The sequence below is a fragment of the Rutilus rutilus genome (assembly GCF_951802725.1).
Source record: "Rutilus rutilus genome assembly, chromosome: 20".
NCBI lineage: Eukaryota > Metazoa > Chordata > Actinopteri > Cypriniformes > Leuciscidae > Rutilus > Rutilus rutilus.
The window spans coordinates 7,980,028-8,006,487 of record NC_140225.1 but is presented as its reverse complement, the minus strand read 5'-3'; the positions used below and the strand labels follow the sequence as shown (position 1 = coordinate 8,006,487).

General features: G+C 38.3%; 1 protein-coding gene across 1 annotated transcript; it reads right to left on the bottom strand.

The window, feature by feature from the left end:
- Nucleotides 1-1,539: 1,539 nt before the first annotated feature.
- On the bottom strand, nucleotides 1,540-17,278 carry stox1 (storkhead box 1). Its single transcript, XM_084390555.1, has 4 exons — nucleotides 16,766-17,278; nucleotides 4,737-4,889; nucleotides 2,337-4,632; nucleotides 1,540-1,987 (listed from the first exon to the last, which is right to left on the bottom strand). The coding sequence occupies exons 1-4, from the start codon at nucleotides 17,076-17,078 to the stop codon at nucleotides 1,840-1,842; spliced, it is 2,910 nt and encodes a 969-aa protein (XP_084246681.1). The 5' UTR covers nucleotides 17,079-17,278; the 3' UTR covers nucleotides 1,540-1,839.
- Between the last annotated feature and the right edge of the window lie 9,182 nt (nucleotides 17,279-26,460).

Below are 26,460 nucleotides of genomic sequence, written 5' to 3'. Positions count from 1 at the left end.
AAAAAAAAAAAATCGAAACAATGAGAAAATCGTCTTTAAAGTTGTCCATTTATGTTCGCGATTGTGCTGCGTTCACTCACAAAAATAAATGTTTTATATATTTACGGTTGGAAATTTACAAAATATCTTCGTGGAACATGATCTTTACTTAATATCCTAATGATTTTTGGCATAAAAGAAAAATCTATCATTTTGACCCATACAATGTATTGTTGGCTATTGCCACAAATATACCCGTGCGACTTGACTGGTTTTGTGATCCAGGGTCACAAATGAGATTAAAACATGGGTAGCACATCTTGTCACGTGGGAAACACCTATAAGGATGCCCTGCCACCAGAGCTAGCATATTTTGTGAGGCAGGAATAAACACTAATCTTAACAATAAAAGGATGAGAGGATATAAAGTGGCCAAACTGTGATCCTATTGTGATTAGAGACCACTAGGGTGCGCCCTTTCCCTTAATTAAAAAAAAAAAAAAAGTTAATAAAACGAGGACCATTGCTTGTTGACAATTTCTGATGGAAAAGGTTGCACTGCACATTGTATAGGTATTTTATTAAAAAGAAAAACACTTGCTTTAAAACTAGCTTATTTGTTATTCTTTGTCAACATTTTAAAGAATTTAAAACTCTTTTGAGTGCAAAGAATACAAGTCAAACCGGTTAAATAATAGATTCAATGTCAATGACCTCTTAAATAACAGTGGTTTGTAGCCTACAGTATGCCTGTGCTGTCTTTTATGAACACATGCAGGAAGGCTTTGGCCCTTTGTTCTCTGCCAGTGAGGCTGAATGAAACACGACACAGTCAGCCATCATTCAATACCTGTCATTCAGAAACCCATCTGTTCAGCTCCTGCCTGAACCTGTAAAGCCTCTCACCTCAGCCTCCTGGTTAAAGGTGCTGGAATTAAACTGTGTTTGGCTAGAAATTAATCTGAAATAGTCGGATACACATCCCAATACTTTGTGTCTGTATCATACATCAAACAACACTAAGCTATGGCTACCTCTACTTGCATTTGTCAGTATGAATGTTGGATAAGCTGCAGGTCAATCATGAATTTTTCATGACCATCAATGGCATTGTAAAGGTAAGCTTTGTTGTAGCAAGTCAACTGACAAGACCACAAGTGACATTTTGATGAATTCAAAGTATTCATCGCCATTCAACTGTACTGCAGGTCAAGCTGTTTATTTGTAGAGTACAGATGAAAACTTTCAAGCTAATGTGAGTAACTTGGAGATTTATAGATGTAAATGTAAGCTTTAGAGTTGTAAGATTAAAATGTATTCTTAACAAACATTGTTTGATTTAGAAATGACATTAAATGAAATAATTGGGGAATGATATCTTCATGTCATTACATGAACATATGGCTTTGGTACACATACGCTTATTTGTATTGCTGACAGATTTATTCATATATTTTCACAAGGCTATGTCTGTTCCCCTAAAAAAAAAAAAAAAAGTATCTAGTTTTGACCCATTTGACTGTTGTTTATTTCAGGCCAGAAGTGTATCTAACAAGACGCCATTTTTCAACACTTTTATTTCCGTGAAATACCCATTTGTACATCGATAACAGAGGACTGACTTGAGATGTTCAGGCTTTCTCTCTAAACAACAAAAGACCAATGTACAAAACTATGTTAACAAAAAAAAAAATCAGTCAAAATGTAAAACTGTAATGAATTAAATATATAAAAAGCACAACCTACATTCTTTTCCTAGTTTTTGTGTGTGTGGGAAGGGGGGTATTTACATTTGTAGGATTATATACATTTTTTACATGATATAACTATACCCAGATACTGAGCGACATTTTAATCTGTTTAAACATTCATGACAGGTGTAAGCTTGAGCAGTGAACTCTGAGGGTGAATGCCATTGGAGTGGAGCTTTTCAAGGTTCTGCAGGAAGCCACGATGCTTCAATCCATTAAGAATTGCTGAGTTACTGGAGGGTACACTCATATGTGTCCTGCAAATAATCAGTGAAAAGGAAAATATTTATTCTGGAATAAAAACATCTGTAAAACTTTCTGATATGTACCTCAGAATGTAAGTAAATTGAAAGTGTTTAAATACAGGCAACCATGAACCCTTAAAGGGATAGTTCACGCAAAAATTACAATTCTGTCATCATTTACTCACCCTCATGTTGGCTACCGTCAATTGTTTGGTTACTCATATTCTTTAAAATATCTTCTTTTGTGTTCATCAGAAGAAAGAAATTCATACAGGTTTGGAACAACTTGAGGGTGAGTAAATGATGACAGAATTTTCAGTTTTGGGTGAACCAACTAGCCCTTTAATGACCTTAGACTAACCTTGGAGAGTCAATCCCACTATCTGCTGTGTAACTCTGACTCTCTGCAGTTTCTCCTGCACAGGGCCCCGTAGGGTCATTCGGGTTTGCACTGATGTTCACAGTATCCTTAGATGTCTCTCTTGTGTTCTGATGGCAGTCCTTCAATTCTTGGTGACGGATCCAGTTGTTAGATTTGCCTACATCAGCTTCATCTGCAGATTTATGTATGGTCTCAGAATCAGACTCCACTTCGCTTGTCTGACAGTAGTCAAAAATGCTGCTTTCCAGGGCTTCAGTATGTTCATCATCTGCCAAACTGGATTCATGTAGTCTTTTTCTCAAACACTGGACCTCTTGTCTGGAGCTAGCACCTTTCTGAAGAATCTGGTGATCAGAGGACTGCCACCTGTATTCATGTGGCCTGTGTGTGGTTCTGGTGGGTTTGTGATGAGCATGCTCCTCAATGAAATGGCCATCCCAGCCACCATCTGCACAGACAGACTCATGGTAACGAGCCATACTGGTTTGTGATAGCTCACAGTCAATTATGCATTGCTCATTTAGGCAGACGGAGCTACAACCATCCTCATCCTCAACTGCCTTCTGATAGATGCGATGTTCATCATCTGTATACACCTCACTCTCAGTCTGGCTTGTGTTTCTCTCCAAGGTGTGACCATCTGGCAGCTGATGGCTAGTTATATTGCCAACTTGCTGGTGTGAGGACAGCAGATCAGGACGGTGATGAGACTCTTCTTTACTGTTAAGTAGATGTAGAGAAAGTCTACGTTGAATTGTAGGTTTAGGCCACGAGAGGGGTACTTCTGTTGTATCACAATGTGAAGGATTATCTACAATGTTATATTGGTCAGGAACATTTCTCAAGTGTCCATCCTGATGTTTAATTTCTTTTAGTCTGTCGTTTTTAAACTCTCTGCTTCGGACTTTATTCTCTCTTAGCTTAATTTTGTCCTCTATCCTCAATGTGCTGCTCTCAGGGTAGGCTGAGCTGTAATCTCCACAAAGCTCTTGCATTGGTTGAACATCCAGAGTGGAGTCCACAGTCTGTGCTCTTTCAATGACCTGTTCACAAGGTGCATCCTTGAGTGTGTGAGATCTCTCTACGCTGTCAGCTATTGCTTTGGCTCGATGGGGATCCCAGGATTTTGACCTGTGACCTGGTCTTTCCCGCCATCCGGTGGTTGGAATCTTGGCTTCTCTCCTCCTTTGTTCTTTATGATTGATGTTTGTTTCCACATCTTTTCCTGGCAATCCCAAAAATGGGTTGTCTATCCGTTTCTTGTAGACACATTTTGGATTCAGAATGGTACTCTCTACATTATTGTCAGGTTCATCTAAAGCTAATTCTGCTCTGAGGTGAGGCATAACCTGATCATCTTCCTCTAAATCTTCAGCACATTGGAAAGTCTTATTTTTTGCCCTTTGTTTCTCTTTGGATGAAGGTCCTCTTCTCTTACTACGAGTAGTTCTAGGAGCCAGTTTCTTCCCCATGGCCTTTGAGGTATGATGCCTCTGCTTAGCTAGAAGAGTTTCGGTGGAAATGCCCTTGTCCACAGCTTTCTCTGTACCTCTCTCAGCTTTCTCCTCAAGCTTCTTCATAAGAACCGTGTGCTTTACTAAATTGTCCACAGTAAGCTCTGGGTTGATCCGTTTGATGATGGCATGTTCTAGATCCCTGGGGAGGTTGTTTAAGTCATCCTCATCCCTGACAGGCCATTCCTCCGGAGGGAATTGCCCAGAGAATGTGGCATACTCTTTCTTTAGTTTGTTGTCCTTTTTCCCTGTATTTCGTCGGAAGAGGTTAAGCCCGAATTTGCGGCCAGCTTTCTCCTTGTCCTTGCGGCTTGTGTTGGTGGATTTGCTAATCTCACTGGCCTGGTAGTCTGCTGCAGTAGATGTGGACTGATGCTGAATGGAGGGTTTGTGTTCTTTGGGCCACTTGAGGCTTTTCCCAGTGCACTCACTGATGCTGATGGATTGATGTTCTGGGACAGATGGAGGTACAATGGACGGAGGGGTGAAGCAGCTGCAGGACTTACAGTGGGCCATGACAGGCACCTCATTAGAGGTGTCCATGCAGCTCTCGTTGCTCACCAGGTACGTGATGGGAGGTGGTGATGGCAGGTCACTGTCGCCAGCACTCCACCAATTCCTCTCTTTCACCATGTTGTTGGTGATGAAGTATGTTTGAGGGGTGACTACAAAGTAGCCCTCTCCAGTGTGATAGATCTTCCTCTCCTTAATAAGTGTTCCCAAAGCATTGTACAGGATGTCTTGAGTGGGAATGGTCATTCCTGAAACAAATATTTGTTGGTGTAAATACAGCCATTTCATAATGAAAATGGATTAAAATAAAAATGTAACAAGGTAGTGTACAGGTAAGTGAATAGTGTGTTACCTGGGTGTGCTTTCATCATGTGATTGATCAATGCTTCCTGGTTTACAATCACATGGGTGGAATTCATGTCTGATATGACAGAGCACAATATTTCAGACAGTGGAATAAACTGAGACTGGGAGATTGGTGACATCTGCACAGGGGAGAGATCACCTATAGAAAAAAAATATATATATATAGAACATGGTTAGTTTGAGTAACTATCATTTAAAAATATATTTAGTTTCATATTTATATAATAAAATATTCTTTAGTGGATATAAAATAAAGAGACTCTGATAGAAACTGTTAATTTAAGGCACATGAGTCAGTCTGAAGTCCGCTTATGAAGACATGTAAAAAAAATTGTCCCTTAAAGCCATCTAAGTGATGGAAAACAACAAACCCTAAAATCCAAGGAGGACTAAAGTTCAATCAGGAGCGTAATTGAATGATTTCACTTAACAGCTTAAAGGGGATGTCTAATCCTATTTCATGCATTCTGACTTATTTACACTGTTAAAGAGTTGGATTCTCATGCTAAACATGGCCAAAGTAAAAAAAAAACGAGTTGGACGTATGATGGAGTATTTCTGTGCCAAACGCACTCCTTCAGGGTTCGTATAAGTTTCAGAAAGTTTTTTTTCCGAGTATGACATCATAAAGGGCAGAATTCCTGAATATTGGCACTTCTTCCAGAAGTGCACACATCAACCAGATCAAGAGCAAGAGCACACCCATCAACATGCTTCGTTCGGGTTACGGAAGTCGTCGGCAACGCTGCACAGCACGCCTCCAGGAGCTCGACTGTTTTCCAGCTGCATTTGTCTTTTATAAATCTGATAAAACTAAAGACTCTTCGTAAATATAAAGGATGCAATACTACTCTATACTCAAGTTCGGACTTGGATCGTTTACTTGTCCTAAAGCATAGGTTGTTTGTCCCACAATATTTCCACAAGTGGGAGTATTAATGTCAAGCCCAAGTAATAATGCATTTTCTACATCCATTGCATTTCGAAACATTTCTGTTCGAACTACAAAAGCAAGTGATTTCTTCAGTTATCTGTGATCACTGTGAAAGCCAAAGTCTTGATTATTAACTAGGGATGGCTAGATTAATTGTTGAACACTTGCCAGCACTGACTTTCCATTAAGTTGTTGATTAATTGACCCCGAATAATAAGACCAGGTAAGATTCACTCTTAAACTGACCAAACTCACACAAACCTGGAAACATTATTGGTTAGATTCAGATACATTTTGTAATAATATACTGTAATAATGTGTGTAAGAATGTAAAGGTGAGAATACACTCAATACATTTTATATTTAAAATATAAAATATAATTTGTACTATATAACTAGGTTTTATATTAGCAAAAGTAAATGAAAGTAATGTTTTACTAAGAGCAACTCCTATTCCTGACCTGCGGTTTTAGCTTCATTCATCTGCTAGTTCCCACTGAATGTCTGACTCTGTCTGCTTAGCAACTAATCCATTCTTCTTTGTCGTAAGAGCACTCAGAGAGTCAGCAGAGTGCTCAGAGTAAGCTGAAACATGCCTTTGCTCGTCGCTTTCCACTTTTGACACCGTTTTCCATGGGAAAAACATCCCGTCTAAGGTCTTAAACAGGAAACATCTCATAAGGTCTCTGACCACATGTAGTCTGTTATGAGAGGAAAACCTGACACGTGCACTTGATAAATCCATCCTTGTCTTCCTTTATTTTCAGGAAGGTGGTGTAAAGGTGGGACCAGCACATCCTTAGGTTGTCCTTGGAATGTATATAATTGTTTATGCTTTAACTGCAGAAACTGTCTATTTAACAATAAAATATTTTTATGTGAAAGTGTGCTTCAAATAGTCTTTTCAGAGAGAAAGTGGGAAACGTTTTGCACAACAATTGAGAGTTCCAGCTCCAATTGAGCTGACATGAATGTGGTTTTTGCTAAGGACACATGTACCATTAATTCCTCTCTCCAGGGAAATATGCTGGGCTCATTGTCTCATGAAGCTGCTCTGACAACTTTTTTTGTCACAGGAATACCTCACCAGATACCATGGCAGCCGTCACACTGCAAATAGAGGCAAGGAAGAAGTAGAAAGGGAGTGGGACAAGTCTCTTAAATTACAAATCACAAATGAATATAAAAACCAACCAGTTGAGGATAAATTAATTTGAGTAAACAAGATTTAAAAATCACATGTGAATGTCTTGTGCATGTCCTGGCTTCTCAAATACTTATTTTGTCTTTATCACATTACCCTACAGCACTTGCCACTCATAAGTAATAGCAGGCAACTTTCATGATACTGAAATGACAAACAAGGTCACTTGACCACTTTATCACTTGACTACACAATAATAAACCCTAATAGTAAATAACTACGATCATAAATCAGAAATAAAATCTGGAAAACAAAACAAAAGAATAAAAAAAAAAATGTATTCAATATTTTTATATTACAGTCATGTGATTTACAACGATGTGTACGAGACCCGCAAAATACTTAAATATCTATGTAAGAATATTAAATTGTTATTTAATATAGTGGGTAAATCTATATATAATATATATCATATCACTACACACATAAATGGTTTTGATTATCAGCTTTAAATGTTAATAGTCAAATCTGTCCATTTTTTCAGGATTGAGTTCATAAAGGATCTTTCAGTGGCTATTTTAAGAGAACCGCAGAAGTTTCAAGTTCTGTTTGTTATGTTGTGTGCAGACAAATGTCAGTGACAATTTGTACATAGAAATGCTTAGAGTAAGACACCTTTGTCAAGGTGCAGATAGGTTAACCAAAACAGCTTAATTATTGTTGGAGTTTCTGTTAAAAAAACCCAACCCTGGTCAGCTGTGGGCATCAAACTGAATCCACAGAGGTAATTAACCTGCAAGTGCTCTGTTGATTCAAGCGCACAAATATACACCACATATAAGGTGCTCTTCAGTGATGAATGAGCTTGTACTAATAAATACAAGATTTGAATTTGGTAAGGTTCATTCCTTATCATAGCTGTAACCATTACACACTCTGGACCACCTTGAGTGTCTGGAACAACAAAAACACACAGTGGACTGTGATCCTTCAAAAGAAGGTGGGAAAGAGAAAGTGAATTAAAGGTAACTTGATAGTGCCAGACATGTTGTTTAACCCCCTATAGAAAACTTTCTGCCTCTGAGGAATTCTGTGCTTCATGGGTGGCTGAAATCACATGCTTTTCTAGGTGTCACACGTTGGCCTGTCGCGATTATTGATTAATCGTCTGATCATGGTTGTTTCGATCTAATTGCAATTATTTGAGAAAACTGCAATAATTTGCAGTTTAAATTACAATCATATTTTCTCATCCAAATTAAGGAAATGCAAGTGCTTAAAGAAATGCCATCAAATACTGTCTCTTTTTTATTCGATGTGGTAGGGAGAAGCAGAGGAGTACTATATTATATAAATTCTCATAATATTTAGCCTAAGTAAATCATATGTGTATATTCTATTATAATTTTTAATTGTATTATTATTATTATATTTATATACAATTTCAAGTGAAAAAAATAACATTAGGCTTATACTATAAGTGACCAGAACAAAACGGAATTAAATCACAAATCACAATTATTTATATGACAACTAATCATTACAAAATTTTGTGGCACAATTTTGACAGGCACAATAAAAATAAAAACGTTTACAATACAATTATGCATTTTACTAAGCCATCTCAACACTAAAGAAAGTCCTGCATTTAAAGCCCGGAACACACAAAGCCGTCGGGCCGTTTTTGAGTGTGGCACCGTTGGCTCTAGTCGGACGCTGTCAGGGTTTTTTGGGCCAATTCAGCATGCAGAATCGGCATCGGGCCGTCAGTGAGAGAGAGAACTCTGATTGGCTGTTCAGCGTGAATGAGTCAGTGCACGAGAATAATAGCAACACAGCGAGCAGTCAAAACTTCCTTTCTTCTTCTTTCCTAAAAACACAATTTTCTTCCAAAATTTCCAAAACAAATTTCCTTCTGCTAAATGCAAAAGAAGATATTTTGGAGAACAGTTGATGGACACCATTGACTTTCATAATATGAAAAAAAAAAAGTAATACGAAAGTCAAATAGGGTTCATCAACTGTTTGGTTACCGACATTTTTCTAAATATATTTTGTATTCAGCAGAAGAAAGAAATTTATACATGTAGGTTTGGAACAACTTGAGAGTGAGTAAATCTAAATGATGACAGAATTTTCATTTTTGGGTGACCTATCCCTTTAAAAGACCAAGCCCCGACCACTTAGATTTTTATAAAATTCACTGCAACAAAACATGATGCCCTCTATCATAACATCACTTCAGTACTTCAACTCTTTAAAGCCGAAACAATATGCATGCATGATACATTTTCATGCAGCGGTCAAAGACATGCAAAAACAAGGTCTAAAAAACATAGATCTACATCTGTCACATAAACCTTCTATGGAGATGGTTCAGTTCCCCTTGACTACTTCTGCTGGAGCTTAAACATTAATCCCAGTAATTCTTCATGACTTCAGACCACGGCAGTCACTGGCCCTAATGCTGCCACACACTAAATGAACACGAAAAAGTAAGGAAGCAGAATCTTATGTTGTTTTTGGGCTAGCTTCAATCCTTCAGTTCACTATCTACAGTATTTGTGTCTCATGCATGCACACATTCATTTCAGTCTTTGTTTTCTCAGCTTTGCATGTTGTTGGTGGACAAATTAAAATATTTTTGTGCTGTCATTAGTGGCTGAATGGGGTTCCTGGTCACACCTTCTTCTATGAAGGCTTTACAATGTTTTTCCTGCCATGACACAAGTAAAAAGCCCAATAAATCCAAAGAGGCCCTAAACATTTATCCCTTTTAACCACTAACAAACATTCTGCGAGAGGCGTGTTAAAAGCATGTGTCTGGTGTAGTTTTGAAATGAAACACCTGTGTTAAATGTTAACCATGTCAAATGTTACAAGGGAAAAATGCAGCTCTTCTACTGATCCTCCCACAGAGAGGATCTGGTTCGTTAGACTGATTAAAAGGGCCATTTTACAATGTTGACATGCTTCATGATACTCTGTGGACTTGTGTATTGATTAACAGAAGAAACTGTTTCACGCTGATAACACTGCTGATGAAATATCTCCACGTTTATTGTTGTCATTTTGAACCAATAGTATGCGACTTGTTACTTCATCATCATGCCGTTACAATGATTGACAAACAAACTTGAAATGCAGCGAAAGCGAGTGACTAAACCAATATTTTGACGTTGCAAAGAGGCACAAAAAGCCCCAACAGCTCGCTTTCCTGTATCAAGAGAGTAATATTTTGTAGCATATTGTATCAGGTCTCACGAAAGGAGGTCATAATCATTTGGCAACATATCTCAGGTTTCAAGGCAAAACTATAGGGACCCTTGTGAAGCTCATGCAAATAGGCCATGTTACCTGCCACAGGAAAAGTAAATGTTCTTAGGCCTTTGGTCTATAGAGCAGGAGTAACAAATACCATAGGCTATATCATGAAAGGTCATGTGTTTGGAATAACAATGTCTACACTACCATTCAAAAGTTTGGGGTCAGTAAGTTTTTTTTTTTTTTTTTAAGAAATCAAATACTTTAATTCAGCAAGGATTCATTAAATTGATCAAAAGTGACAGTAAAGATATGTATAATGTTCAATTTCATATAGGCCTAAATTATGTTCTTAAATTCAAATAATTTCTATTCTTCAGAGAATCCTAAAAAAAAAAAACAAATAAAAAAAAAAACATTAAACAGAACAAGTTTTCAACATAGTAATAAGAAATGTTTCTTGATCAACATGTTAGAATGACAATTAATAAAAGTTAGAAAATTAATTCTTTTAAATTGTAATAATATTTCACAATATTTCTGTTTTAGTGTATCCCTGATCAAATAAATGCTTAGGCAAGCATAAAAGATTTATTTTTCAAAAACATTAATTTGTTTTACCAATCTCATACGGTAGTGTACATTATAAAGTATATCAAGTAAAATTAAAAGCTAAAACTACTGCCAAAAAATCATCCTGATAGTCTGTCTATTATAGCCAAACCTTTTCCTCATCCCTCAAGGAATGTCCAGGAGACAGATTCATGGTTTGCTTGAAGAGATGTTAATGTGTTTCGTACTCGTTTTGCTACTAGAAGTTAAAAGAGCCACAGTTTACAACATTCTTACACAACTAATCAAGTTCCATGCTGGTAATTTCCACCAGATGAGAATCATTTCCTCTGACCAAGGCTGAGCTACATCAGATTTTAGGCTTGTTATAACCTTAGATTTGAAGGCCCGTCACTTAGTGAAGCTTAATCTAAGCTGCAGACAACTTTCATGCCAAAAGCTTTGTTACAATATCTTGACTTCAGTTAAGTAGGAGCATTGAAATGGGTTAGTCAGCTCAGGTCTACTCAACAGTACACCATTTACATCATTTTTGGAAGGAGAGGAATGGAAACATGAGGGAAGTACTGTCCCCTAATTGCAAACACATTAGCTGCAATGCTTAACAGTAGGGGAGCAGGATAATCCTTTCATTTGTTTGTAATGGCCTAGATCTCCAGCTGGCTGTGAACTACTTAAATATGTCATACAGCTTATATTTCATCAAGGATTGACTAAATGGAAAAAGGATGCTACAGAGGTCAGATTCTGAAATATATAGGGAGATGCCTTCAAATCAGGACGGATACGGGAAATCTATTTCAGCTATTCAAGGAGACACGATGAAATATCTCCGGATCACTCATGCACACAGAAATAAAAACACAGACAAGCACATATACATGCCAACAGACACACACACTCACATGTGTTCAAAGAAAACAGAGAGTTCCCAATCTGAAAATGAAAAGTCTTATGTGTTGTGTTTGGACAGCATTTATATGGACAGCATGGATTTTTGGATGTGGATATAATTGAAGTCACGGGAAGAGAAGCATTTTTCTAATGTTAAATTCGTGTCAGCAGACAGAGGGACAGAGAAGAGCTCTGTGAAGGAAAAGAGTGTTCTGTCAGGGCTGTTTTGTTTTTACTACCCTGATGGATAAATGACACAAGATTTCAATGGGTGAAAAAAGGAGAAGTATGGAAGAAACACACATGGCTGCTCGTGGAAGGGTGTTTGGTTATCTTGGAAAACATTCCTTTGGTTGCTTTCTTAGAAACCAGATCCAGCTCTACCTTTATCTCCCAAAACTGGGCATGCATATGACTCTCTTTTATTCTGACCGCACATGGATTAGTTAATTTACTTAAACAAGAAAAGAAAAAGAAAAAGCTTTTACATAAATAAACATACTTGACATGTTTATACTGCAATGAATCTCTGCCTGTGATGAAACTTTAATTAGATATAGGCTAGTCCTAAATGAGTTTTCTACGGATCTATATATCACGGGTTTAAAAAAGTAAATAAATATGAATAAATCAGCTTCTGATGATAGCCTACCACATGCAATTTCATTTCAAAGGTCTAAAATGATAACAGTTTTTTGCTTACTGTGTAACTAGTAACAACACAGATTAATTATTCTATTTACTAAAAAAAAAAGTCTCTGGAGTCTTTGCTTCTGGTGATACTGAATGCCACTTTTGATTTCATTCCTATAATTTAAGAGTCTTACAATAGTTTCTTTCTGGCTTTTATAGGTTTTTCCTCAAGTGAAAGAAAGATATGCTTTCATGGGAATAAGAAAGCTTTTGCTGTTTTACAAACACATGTTGGCTGAACTGTGCCTCCTCTGTTTACGGTGCACACCTGGAAGTGTTGTGGTCAGCAATGACATCTTTGAGGAAAGCACTGGGGAGCGATGACCTCTGGTGTCTTGTTAACCAAGAGGGCAACTTTCAATGCATGAGAACTGCAGGGTGTTGACCTCTGGATAAAAGAGTCCAGCACGACGCCATGTCACGGCTAATGAGCTGAGATCTGAGAGATGTGGTCTGGATTGCATAAACCTCCAACAAATCAGTTTGCTTTGGTAGAGGCACTCCAGAGGACATGTATAGAACACGTATCACAGTTAGGTTTAAAGATATAAATGTGTATCATCAAACAAAATTAAGTTATTGAACACATCACATGCTCAACCCTACTGAACACCTCATTATAACTTAGCATAGATGTTATACCCCGCTGCGCTGAGTAATGACGGCATGATCCAAAGCTCCTCAATAATGCAGAGACTTCAGACTTCAGCCATTGTAAGCACCTCAGATTTCAACAGACAGGCGGAAAAGGGTGAGGCATTCTTGAATTTCTTGTTTCTCCAAATGCTTGTCATCATCCTAAATCTCTGTAGTTCAATGCACATTATTTCTATGCCTCCAATTTTATACAGCTTTACTTATAAATGATGCATAGAAAATTCTCTGTAGTTCAAGGGCACAGGCCGAAGACAGAAGTGTCTGAGCACATCCAGTGAAGTCCAGTTTCTGCACTGCATTACTAACCGTTCAGCTTTTCATATTTAGAAACCTGCCAATTAACTTGCTTTATGCTTCTTCGACGCCTAAAGGGGTAATTCACCAAAAAAGACAATTGTGTCAATATTTTCTCACCCATTTGCCGTTCCCAAATGTTATTATTTCTATGGAACATGCCATCTTTACGCCCACTTGTCGTCATATAACATCAGTTCATAGTAACGAGGGGCTGATAAATAAAATAAAATAAAAACTATAATGAAAGTAGTCCATATGACTTCACTAAATTCCAAGCCATTTAAAGTCATAGCTTTGTGTGACAAAACAAATTAACCATATTTGCGTCTAACCCATGTTAGCATCCAGAATTCAAAATGCGAGTTACGTTATCGTTTTGGCTAAGACTATGACAACATGGCATTTTTGGATCTGGATTGTGCTCCACTTAAATACTAAGAGCATGATGTAGGCCTAGGTTTGGAACGACATGAAGTTGAGTAAATGACAAACGATCACAAAAATAGTGGTCTAAAATCAATATCAATTGGGATTCAGGGAACATACGAAAGACAGCAGGCTCAAAATGTGAGCTGAAAAGGTCAATGAGTATTACGAGCAAGAGGCCAAAAAAAGCAGTGCAGGCCCCAGTGAACAATCCGTCTTTTCACTTAATGTATACTGATAATCAAGAGGACAGAGAGCGAGGCAGGCTCATTCATCATCCCATCTGCTGAAGGGTAATCACAGCCACTAACCCTTTCCTGCTGACCAAACACAGGCCTAGAAAAATACTCAAAGAATTCAAAGTACTCAATGTGTGTGATATTTAAGGCCGATTTACTTGATGTGAAATTGAAGAACAAATTGGTGTGATGTCATTTCAAACAAAATTAGGCCAAAGCAAAGTTCATTTGGAGTTTGTTTCTGAGACCAAAACAGCTTGCCAAAGCGGACTTTCTTGGATAGGTCGCTCCGGCTGGTATACACACCTTTGAACTACCATAGGTCTGTGGTGATTACGTAATAGGTAGGTGTGCTCTGAGGCAATTTTTTTCAGTTTTTTCATGTTTAATGCCGTAAAGCTATAAATTAATGTGATGTGATTTGACAGGAGTGCTGAATTGCAGAGCTAAATTTAACATATCCACATCGCTATGATCAGATGCTTTCTTAACAGCGGTTTTCTCACCGCTGTCTTTGTTATGTGCTTATTTTGTTATTGAGTGAAAAGCGTGCAACACATAACATATTCATCTAAACACTGTTCCCAGCATAGTCGGAGGCATCTGGATGTTCACTAACAGTATAACGCAACAAAGGTTTTTCTAACTTCACTGTGAGAGTATATCAGGGCCTTTAAAGTGATGTTTTGTTTAAAAAAAGCTCTTGGAGATGTTATTTTACAGTTATAGCATTTCAATATTTTCATCAAACCACACCTAAATCTTATCTACAAGCTGACATTTCATTGTCAACACAATGTCCTGGCGCTGTCTCCAGACAACAATAAAAAGACTCCATGGTATTGTCCTGAGAATGAAACAAGGGACATCGGCTCCAGTGGTCAAGCTATAAACCTGGCTGGTGGACAACCACTGGAAAGGACATTACTCAGCACTATGGGCTCTGGTGAATGGGCAATAAATTACAAAGACACTGTTGCTGGGCTTATTTCACCACAATGGACAACCTGACCTGAGGTCTCAACAATTTGCATGCGTATGAGAGTGTGCTTCCAATTTATAGAGAAAATTAAACTAGTGAAAATAGCTGTGGGTTTTAGCTCCCTCTACTCCCAATCACATTATTGTGTGGTCCTAGCTCAAAAATGCCCCGGTTACACACTATAATACTCAGTGTGTTAACATGCAACTTCATTGCCTGTGACGGCAGGAGCAAATGGAGGTTCTTACAATCTGCTTCATGTTTGTAGTGGGCAAACCAGATGCCTCCCAGTCAGAAGCAGCGACACCTGAGGCAACAGAAATCCACAGTCACAAAAGGTCTGCCACCTCAACATGTGACCAACGAAAACAATTTCATCCCCTATCAAATCACAATAACAACCAACACAACACTGGGCATGAATTTTGCACCCACACCAAATCACGATGACCCTTTTTCTAGGAAGTTAACTACTCAAACGGAGCAGTGAAAATTGAGTCAGAGAAGACTCACAGCTCCCCAGAAATCATATTTCCTGTCATCTGGAAATAATGCACTTATGTTGCACGCACACAGTTACGCCTAAAGCATGTTGAGGTCTCATGGGGAATTGTTGGTCAGGTTAGGTTAAGAGGCTACCTTCTACTGCAAACGGAAATTATGTGGTTTTCTATTATAGCTGGTGAAAAACAATCTGGGGACCTTTAGAGAGATGTTGAAGGAAGAGGCATTCATGAGGACAGTGGTATGTGGGTCTCCTATAGAGCATGAGGATCCCTATAGAGATCTGCTGGGAAATGTCCACAATCAAAAATGAAGGTTATATTTGATATGTTATTGATTTTTTAATGAAATCTGTCAATGTCAGTAAGGATCTTTGAGACGATAAAAAGGAGAAATCACTTAAAATCTAGCTTAAACCACACATGACAAGTTCTTAGAAATTCATGATGTAAATGTGTTTGCAATGCAAACATTTATAGCATTTTCTACAAAGCCATTGGCTCTAAAAATGTCAAAAAAAGTGTAACCATCATAGTATACTTTCTGTGCATTTGACTGAACAGTGAACATAACTAAATCACTACCTTCAAAAAAAGTTTTCAAACATGTGGTTCAAGATTAAACATGTTTTGATTAATTCATGCATAAGTGTTAGGGTTACTCCATTTGACACAAAATATGTAATGTTCTTAGAAAAAACCATAATGATCTTGACATGAAAGGGGTCCAACATCTCCGTTTAATTAAAATAAATTGTAATTATTATATTTTAAAACATAGCTTCACTATTTCTTTTTTATAAATAATAATAAAACTTAATAATATATATATTTTAATTAATGTACAAATTTCAGCCTTTTAAGAAAAACTATATTTTTTCCAGAAACTTACACCACAAAAATGTCTAAATGACATTTAATTCACAAATCAAAACATGTTCATCACAGAAGATGCGTATTCAAGTAATTTTTATAACTTATTAGATCTGGACACAAGAGTCATTGACCATAGGCTATAACTTTCAGGATTGCATTATTGGCCAAAAAAAAAAGTGTCAAGACTGCATGTCTGCTTTAACCAAAGGTGTTCTTTTCCAATTTCACCATGTCACTCATAAACAAAGAGCTGAAGAAACAAATGTTAACGTTAAACCTTCCTCAGATTTTGCTCTCGTGGGACTCATTAACTTCTGTAACGTTAGTGCCATCATCGTTCTGATCAAGTTTAGTTAACGTTACATCTGCACAGTGAACAATGTAGACAAAGCTTTGGGACGATCATACGGATTATTCATGAATGAATGAATGAATGAATGAATGAATGAATGAATGAGTGTGTGACCCAGCGATTCCACATCATATAATAACACCCCTGCTGATATCCAAATGTTGATCACCACCTAACTTACCTACAGCTTGGATAGTGTATCCTTTGGGCGACCTGAGCGCCCTGCGCATCCACGCTTCCCTCAACACCTCCAAGTTATTGGCATTGCCCTGGACAAGCAGCACGTAGTTCTCAAGCCATCCCTGGAATGAAACTTCCGCCACCGCTTTCACGAGTCTTTTATTCCAGAAGCTTCGCGAATTTTGCGACTTAAAATCCGCAAACACGTCCTGTCCGTTAGAGCTGCTCGCGCTGTATTTGATGTCCTCGTCCCGGCTGAGAACAACAGCGAGCGACGCGGCTGACAGTTGGACCGAGCGGTGCTGTACAGACATTTCTGCCTTCACACGAATCTCAATCTACATGTATTTCTGAGAATGAGACATCTCCATTCGGTTTAATCCAACAACTGTAAACCCACCGTTTGAATGTGTCAGGACTCAGGACTCAGGACGCCTCCTCCCCGTATGTCTCGCGACTCCGCGTGTGTACTTCGGTGTCCACGGGCTCCCACGGCAACCGACGCAGGGGAGGCGCGCGGCGACGCACCAATGAAAACGCTCCTTTAATTATACGGGCGTGGTCGCGACTGGACTTCCACTGAAAATAATCTACAGGTAGTAAACAAACAGTGCAAAGGAAATGGGTGGTTAGTGAGGTTTTTGTTTAGAGATTGTAACGTTACGTTTTTGTCAATAAACGTCAACAGCAAGAAAGTGTGATGATCAAAATCATCTTTATTACTTTTTCTATATTCTTTGAGCACTAAGACAATTTTGCTTCAGTTCTGCAGCAAACAAAAAAAACAAAAACAAAAAAAAAAACACGTCAAGACATCGCTTGGGACAACGTCAAGACAATCTCTGCTTTCTTCTACCTTACATGGTGCAGTGCAGCTAACTTTTTATTCCAGCAAATATTTCAAGTCTGTTACTATGAGCGCAAACCTTACATTTTTGGTTACACAAAAGTTTTGAAACCTTTTCCACAATTATTGGCAAAAAAAATATTAGGCTATATGGAGTAGGCTAAGTGGTCACAATGGAACCATTAAAGGCCAACTATGTGCCTTGAAACGCACAGCATTATTTCCTCTGAAACAGGAAGACAGGGCGGGACATATCGAACAGCTCCTCTCCTTTTTTAAAATAGCCAATAGCATTTAGTTTATATCACAGCTCGGCCTGAGCTGTTGAACTTGGTAAAGCTGCCTATAATCTCTAACCGTTTTCCCTCCTAATCTCATCCATATCGCTTTAAAATACAGCATTCTGTGCAGAAGTCAAATCCAAGTCCGATATGTTTTGTGGTCTGCGCTATCGTGTCTCTGGAGCGGAGCAGACTGTGTGCGCATTGCGGTGGTTCGCGTGACACTAACGTGAAACCATACTTGATTTGCCTCAATGGAAAGCATATTTACACGGTCTGAATCATTCCATATCCCTTATAAAGTGGACTATGTGCCATTCACCATGTAGAAAATAGTAATTGTGTAAACAAGTGACCGATTTTAGCCGAAGCTTCAGCATCAACTATAGTGTAGGGGGCAGGACGCTTCAGATTCTAGAGCATTTGATTGGACAGAAAATCTGATGAGAAGCTGAAGTGCAGAGTGATGTCATCAAAATCATTGATCCATATTGGTGGAAGTGAGAGAATGCAAGTTTTGATTGCTTAAATCTTCTAAATGCACATTTTGTCATTGTTTTGGAGCACACACTTATATAACAGTAAGGCTATCATATTCATACTAAAAGCAGAATTTTTTTAAAATTTGATTTCATGGGGACTTTAAAAAAATTGTGTAAAAAAACAAACATAAAAACTAAAACAATTCATGAAATATAATATATATATATATATATATATATATATATATATATATATATATATATAGAATGTCAACCCATTGTCCAAAAAATATTGTACTTTCTAAATCAATAATACATTTATTATGACATTTAAAATGTGACAACTTACCCCAGTAAGCATTGTACAATTTGTTACCAAGCTTTATCAAACATATTGAACTAGTTGTTTGAAACCTCTGCCAGAGAAAACACACTTTTGTGTAACTGGAATAGTTATATGAGATGTAGCTCTTGAGACAACTTTCTCATGTGACAACTATCCCCAGTCTCCCCTAGATCACACTATCATCAGTAATGTGGTGAGAGTAAAAATCATGAATACTGTGTGACTAAAATAAACTAAAAACAATATTCTGTTGGCAGACAGTTATTCAAATTCAAAATTAAAATTCAAAAAAATAATTTGCCATCCGAAATCCTGTGCAGTTTAAACTCAAGCTTTGGCTCTTGTAGGGTAGACAAGAGTAGGTTAGATGACTGAAATCAAACCTAAAGGTCTGGCATATGACAGACAGATCAAAAGATGGCTGAAATGTATGTATGACCATAGGGCGAAGGTCTGGCAGTGGAACAGGATATTGTGTTTCCTCAGTGTATGTAAAGAATACATTCCCTCTTCCCACCATAAATCATGTTAAAGGTAGACGTGCATGACAGCACACTCTTTGGAAGATTGCCATACAACGCATTTAAGACCCCTTTCCAGTCCCCATGTTCAATGAATAAGACCTTGTGTCTTTATACATCTGTGTTTTAAAATGAGTCAAAGCATCTGTTCTGACCACAACCACATCAGGACTGGTCATGTTCTTTGTATATATCCAGTTTCTCCAAGGTCAATTTGATTCAAAGCTTAAATACAAAGAATTCAAGATAATATTGTGTATATTTAAAGGAACACTTCACCGTTTTTTTTAAATAGGGCTTATTCACCTTCTTTCCTACATTTAGATAGGTGGGCAAATGCATTTTTGTCTCAGTGCATGCATTGTTTTAGTTTGACAGGGTCGGCTCTAGCTTAGCTTAGCATAATGAATGGAATCCTTTGTTGCCAGCTAGCATGTCCTGAGTAAAAGTGATATAAAAAAAAAAAAAAAAACACCTAATTACTTCTTGTGGCCTGCGTATTCACAACAAGTACAAATAGTGATGCAGATTAATACTAGGCGATTTCCTAGGCAGATACTGACTTGGGACTATATTAGGGGGAAGCACAGGCGAAGCACTGCTACTTGGGCGCAGAGATATCACGCCCAAGTAGCAGTGCTTCGCCTGTGCTTCCCCCTAATATAGTCCTTAATATATAAGTCAATATCTGCCTAGGAAATCGCCTAGTGTTAATCTGCATCACTATTTGTACTTGTTGTGAATACGCAGGCCACAAGAAGTAATTATGTGTTTTTTTTATTTATTATTTATATCACTTTTACTCAGGACATGCAAGCTGGCAACAAAGGATTCCATTCATTATGCTAAGCTAAGCTAGAGCCGACCCTGTCAAACTAAAACAATGCATGCACTGAGACAAAAATGCATTTGCCCACCTATCTAAATGTAGGAAAGAAAGTGAATAAGCCCTATTTAAAAAAACGGTGGAGTGTTCCTTTAATATATACTTCAATTACCCAAGAATATCCAGTTTTCAAATCCTTTATTTTTAAGAGTGTATTATAAAAATCTTTAGTGTAATCTAGAGCAAGGTTAGAACATTTACAAAGTGCAAAAATAAAGTTCAGAGCCATATTTTGTTCACTTGCCTTTGACAGTGATTTTTTCTTTTTCAGACTGAAACACGACTCCTTCATTACTCTTTCATTATGAGTGCACATGTACCCTCCTGCAGTAAACTGGATCAAAGACACGTTTCACTGCTTCCTGTTAAAACTTTATGGTGTGAGCTGATGTAAAGGCAGTTAAGAATGCCATTAGACATTAGAGAAAAATCAATGTGGTACTGAGTGCTGCATCAAAATTAGGTTTTGACTGAACACATTTTAAGTTGTGTTCTTATGGGAAGGTAGACAGGATTTAAACCATTTCAAAGTATATGGCTGGAGGTTAATTATTTTAGAAATAAAATATGACCGTGGCAGTCAATGTTTATGTAACATGCAAAACGTTTAATAATGGTGGTATATCTGGGGAAAAAAGAAATCAATATGCTAATTCTATTGTGATTTTATCACAACATTAAGGTCAAGATAAACACAGCTCAACAACACAGACACCAGTCCAGTGCTACTCAACATTCTTCACAACTGTGCGGGGCTGTTATTCAAACATGTGTCTGAACATGGTGATGTTCACAGTAGAGTGAGAGTTTAAACCCAAGCGCTAGACTAGAGTAATTGTAGGGTGTACAGCGAGACGGGAACACACACACACACACGCGCTCCACTGCAGGTGCACTTGATGATGTCTGTTATTACGGCTTTACACGGTGTGTTGAATGTTTGAAGGGATGGAAAAGACACGTTTTGTGCCATAAGTTAGAAAATGTCTTGGTCATATCATGTAACTCTGTGCCATGTCATCTGTCACCTCATAACTATCAGGTCATTGTTGACCTCCATTTGCTTTTTTTAAATCACTGCCACAAGGAACAATCAATCTTCCAAATGCCTTGTAAAAACTAAACATCAAACGTAGCAAGTATTAGAGGTTCCTTAGGCGAATGCCGAAGTTAAAGAACTCCCGCTGATTCCAGTGACCCTGCACCAGGGTGACTACATCCATGCAGGAACTGCCTCCCTCGGACATCCTGTTTTGTGTTCGTGCTTTTCACATCAATGAGGGAGATATCCGGGTCAGTGCAGTGTATAGGATTACACTAAAAAGGGCAGACGTCTTATTCAAACATCATGAGAAAGCGCCAGACACATTTTTATGTGGTTAGACAATATATGCGTTTCTCAAAACTTTACTTCATTTTAAGCTGCTAAATCATCCACTATACTGTTCAAAAGTTTAGTCAGAAAGAACTGTGATTATTCATTATTGTTGATGTTGGGGTTTATGTTGTACAAGATGGCTTCCTTCAGACTGTTTAGACTGAGAAATGGTCATGGCGCTCAGAATCAGTCTAGTGACTATAGCAGCAAAGGAATTGTGTTTTCCTGTGTTTGTTTCCATTGTTGCTTGGTGTATAGACTGAAACATGCATGCCGGAAGAGTTACTGTAAATAACACAGGGTGGTTGGTTCCCCACAGTGTGTTTATTACAATCCATTTAGCTATATCACCTTACCATATTAATGCATCAGACCATAATGATAAATATAAAAACATACTTAAAATAATAAAACTAAGGACTATTTACTAATGCAGTTACCTGCATAAAGCCATATAGAGAGCAGGGGTGTGGTGTTCCCACTGGGAGATGCCAAAGAGCCAGTCACACACAACCACACAGGTTTCTCACACTGTAACCCAGTATTCCCTTGCCTTAGAGCCAGGAAAAAGGATAATTTCCTCAACAACTGCTCCACTTTGCTTGTCCCTGGGGTTGTCCAGCTGACTAAGAACTGCATATAAGTGCCTCTCAAACACTGCAGAGCCTAGCAGTTGATAATAATGCCACTGGCACAGATACCCATCAGTGCTCTCTCTCATGTATCACAGACTTAAAGCATCATAAGTGGATGGTTTTCTTGTTTTTGACTGTTATGTGAAGGAATGACGAGAAGCTGACTTTATAGCCTACTGGCGTAGCAGAATTCAAAGGTGTGACAATAGTGGTGCGTTCATGCTCAGAAATATAAAAAAATATCTCATATTGTGACTGTCTACAACTCTGCATATAGCCTTTTGGAATGCACTGATGATGTGTGATGTCTGCGCGAGCATGCAGGGTGTGCGGTGGTATGGGAATACATACGTTGACAGGCAGGTAGGACATCCTATTATTGCAATCGGACCGAATGCAATGATTGGACGAACATTTTTTTGGTCCTGGGACTGGACCACCAGAGAAGATCACTTCTATTATTGATTGAGAATTAAGAGAGTTTCAAACAGAATAACAAAAAGTGTTTATAAAAAATTGTATACCCTACATTTAAGTCAAGTTTAGTCAAGTTTGCATTACTTGTAATTTACATATTTCTCACATGAGGTTTTATTATAATGCAGAAGTTAAAAAATTTGGGGTCGATAATAATTTTTTTATGTTTTTGACTTTTTTTTAAAAGTCTCTTATGCTGCATTTATTTGACCATATACACAAATATTTTTGTGGAAACTGTGATAATTTTTTTCAGGATTATAGAAAAAATATAGGATAAATATAAGGTTCAAAAGAACAGCTTTTAAAAAAAACTACAAAAAATTCTTTAGTGTGACTTCTGATTATTTAATTTGGTGCATCCTTGCTGAGTAAAAGTACTAATTTCTTGCTGACCCCACAGTATTGTACATTAATCTTATACTTTCTTCTTTCGGAATTTCTGAGGCCACAAAGTCAATTCCATTTCCAAGAAGTCAAGCAAATAACAACAAAAACAGAGAAGCACGACATGTTATGAAAAGCTATCACGAAGTCTCCAGAGGCCGCATTCCATTGTCATGATAATTACACCTTTGCACAAGTGACTTGTTGAAGGCGGTGAGACTCACAGCAGGAGCAATGAAAAGAGTGATATAGTGTGAGGAGGAGGAGGAGCAGCGGAGGGGCTTGGACAAAGTGTGGGGTCTTCTGAAACAAAGCTATGTGCGAAAACAGGGGGAGGGGATGGCGAATGTCAGCGCAGACACACACAACTCAGACAGAGATGAGGGGATAATGGGTCTGACCCCAGACAAAGGCGAAACATTAGCCTCTATATGCCACCCAGGAACGACAGACAACAGGAGTCTTCCAGAAACAAAAGGAGAAATGGTGAAACACTGAACGATCAACACCTTTGGTGATTGTTTAAAAACTGCAGGACAACATTTGCTGTAAGAAAGTAGCTGGTTTGTCCTGAAATGAGGAAAATGAGAAGGCCTGGCTATTTAGAGTTGATTGTTAGATGAGGGGAGAGTTGTAACATAATCTCCCCTCTAATGCTGCTATAACAGATGCAACCAAACTCTCCACCCAGAAAAGAAAAGAAAAAACACAGCAGCTTGAATTCAAATAAGCCGACTGTTCATGGGTTCGGTGTGAGAGTGTTGCCCAGCCCTCTGAAGCAAAGAGAAGCTGATTGTCCCATGGCTCTCTAGTGAATGAGTGTTACCCAGACTGCAGGGGGAAGGTGGGGGGCACAAAGGCCCTCTGTCTTACCTGCAGCGACTCTGATTTCACAACACCACCCGCTCCTCCTGCTACAGCTGGCCCGCCGAGTGACATCGGGACATAAACGGTGTCTTTGCAAAGCGGAGATCATAAGGAAGATGGAAGCTAAACCTCTGTGACTGGTGCATATGTTTTAATACAGTGGTCTCAAACTCGGTTCCTAGAGGCCCACAGCCCTGCAGAGTTTAGCTCCAACTCACCTGGGGCCTCATTTATAACCGTTGCGTACGCACAAAGCAAGCCCTAAAAGAGGCGTACGCCACTTCCGACGCAGAAGTTGTGATTTATAAAAACAAACTTGACGGGAAAAATGTGCGCACCTGCACGCAAACTCTGACCCATGCGTACGAACATTCTGGAGACGGAGCAGTTTGGCGACACCGATGGTGAGTGAGCTGAACTGACGGCAGAGGAAGGAAAACCACTTTAAATCTTCATTATGAGTCCTAATCATAAATACAGTGCATGTTCACAATAACAGTTTGAATAAATAAAATATTGATTTAAACTATGTTTTACATCTGATATACACATTTAGATTAAATATGCCATTCTCATTAATGGAGTTAAGCACTTAAATTACATCAAATCATTTTCGAGAAGTAAATTTTTTTTTTATATTATAATAAATAGAAATATTTGTAGTGGATGCGATGCTTTTGAACACTTTTCCTGTGGCATGCTGTGTTTTAATGTTTTAACCACAGCGAGGATTGCTTAGCGCATGATAATAGCAGAACTCATGGTCTGAGGAAATATTTTTGTGCAAATAATGATCAATAATGCACAATAAGGCCTCCATTAAAAATACTATTTGGCCAGTGGAAAAGATTGAGAAAAACTTTCTCTGAAATGTATTTGATTTATTATTCAAAAACAAGGCAAGGATAGGCTACTAAATGATTTTTAGCAATGTAATATGACAGCACATCCATATCTCATGTTTTCCAGATGTCTTGTACAATTAAACATGTTATCACGTGGATGAATATGCATATGCAAATGATATGCAGATGAGGATATGCATAGTAAAACTAAGCTTTGTATGCTCCACATATGGTTATTTCGGGGTGGAGACGCATGTGCGCACAATCTGCACAGGTTCTGCCATTTCTGGCTTTTGGACGCACGTACACTTTTTACAGTTTTATAAATGAGACCCCTGCTTGGAAGTTTCTAGTGAAGAACTTGATGAAAAGGTGTGTTAAATTAGTGTTGGAGCTAAACTCTGCAGGGCTGGCCCTCCAGGAACTTAGGCCTAATCCACACTAATATGTTTTCATTTGAAAACGCTTCTTTTTCTCTCCGTTTTGGCCTTCCAGCGTTTTTCCAGCCTTCCTGATAATGTTCATTCATAATTCATTCATTCATATAATGCATCACCTGACCTTACAGATCAAATGCACATGATTATCCTTGATTAATGTTATGAACAGCAGCTACGCTAATTATTTTCTATTTGCTTCTCTGTTTTATCTTGGGATGCCCATCCTGAGGTAACTAGAGAGTATGCCAGCTCCAGTTTGGATCCAGCCTCTTACGAAGACTTCAGATGACCAACACCTATGAAGAGACGGTGCCAACCCCCGCGAAGACTTCAGATGACGCAAACTCTGAATCAGCATGCACCAATACTATAAATGTCATAATCATTTGTTAACAAACAAGAATTCATTACTTCAATGAGCTCATTGTATATGCATTAAATGACTACATTGTTTACATTAATCATTTTTTAGCATTGGCATGTACATGATAATATATAACTTAGACAGTTACCTGATAACATAATCTCTAAATTGTAATATGGCACTTTCTGTAAAGCTGCTTTGACATGATGTGTATTGTAAAAAAGCGCTGTACAAATAAACATGAATTGAATTGAATTCCATCCACAGTGAATTTGGAAACGCTGTTTTCGCATATTTGAAAACGATGATGCATATTGAACCAATAGATATGTTTATACCACTATTGTGCCAGTTATGTGCTATTTACTTTCACAGTTGTTAAACATAACAGATGTCATGCGATATGATATTTGAGATCAGGTTTGTTGTTAAATTGTTGGACCCTACGTAGAAATCTACATATAGAATCGATGTAGCCGCAGACCGGTCAGAGTGCCCATGATGACCCGTTTACACCGCCGAAAGCACCTACAATGGGGATGTGAGACTCATGGACAACTGGATTATGTAGCAATGGAAGAAGTTGCCTGGTCTGATAAATCACCCTTTCTTTTATATCATGGATGGATGGCCGAGTGCATGTGCATCATTTACCTGAAGAGATGGCAGCAGGATGCATGGGAAGAAAGCAGGCTGATGGAGACAGTGTTATGCTCTGGGCATGTTTTGACACGTACCACCTACTTAAAGATTGTTGCAGACCACGTACACCCCTTCATGGCAACGGTGCTCCCTGATGGTGTCCCCGTGGCCTCTTTCAGCAGGACACTGCACCCTGCAAAAATTGTTCAGGAAGGGTTTGAGGAACACAACAATAAGTTTAAGCCATGATGTTGCCATGGCCTCCAAATTCCCAGTGGAATAAGGAATCAGTCCTATT

Bases quoted from the DNA above. Each gene is read 5' to 3' on its own strand.
- stox1 (XM_084390555.1), bottom strand. From the start codon at position 17,078: ATGTCTGTACAGCACCGCTCGGTCCAACTGTCAGCCGCGTCGCTCGCT. The intron at 4,890-16,765 runs GTAAGTTAGGTG...TTTTTTCTATAG, and splicing joins ATACACTATCCAAGCTGTAG to GTGATCTCTCCCCTGTGCAG. The intron at 1,988-2,336 runs GTTAGTCTAAGG...GATTATTTGCAG, and splicing joins AGTGGGATTGACTCTCCAAG to GACACATATGAGTGTACCCT.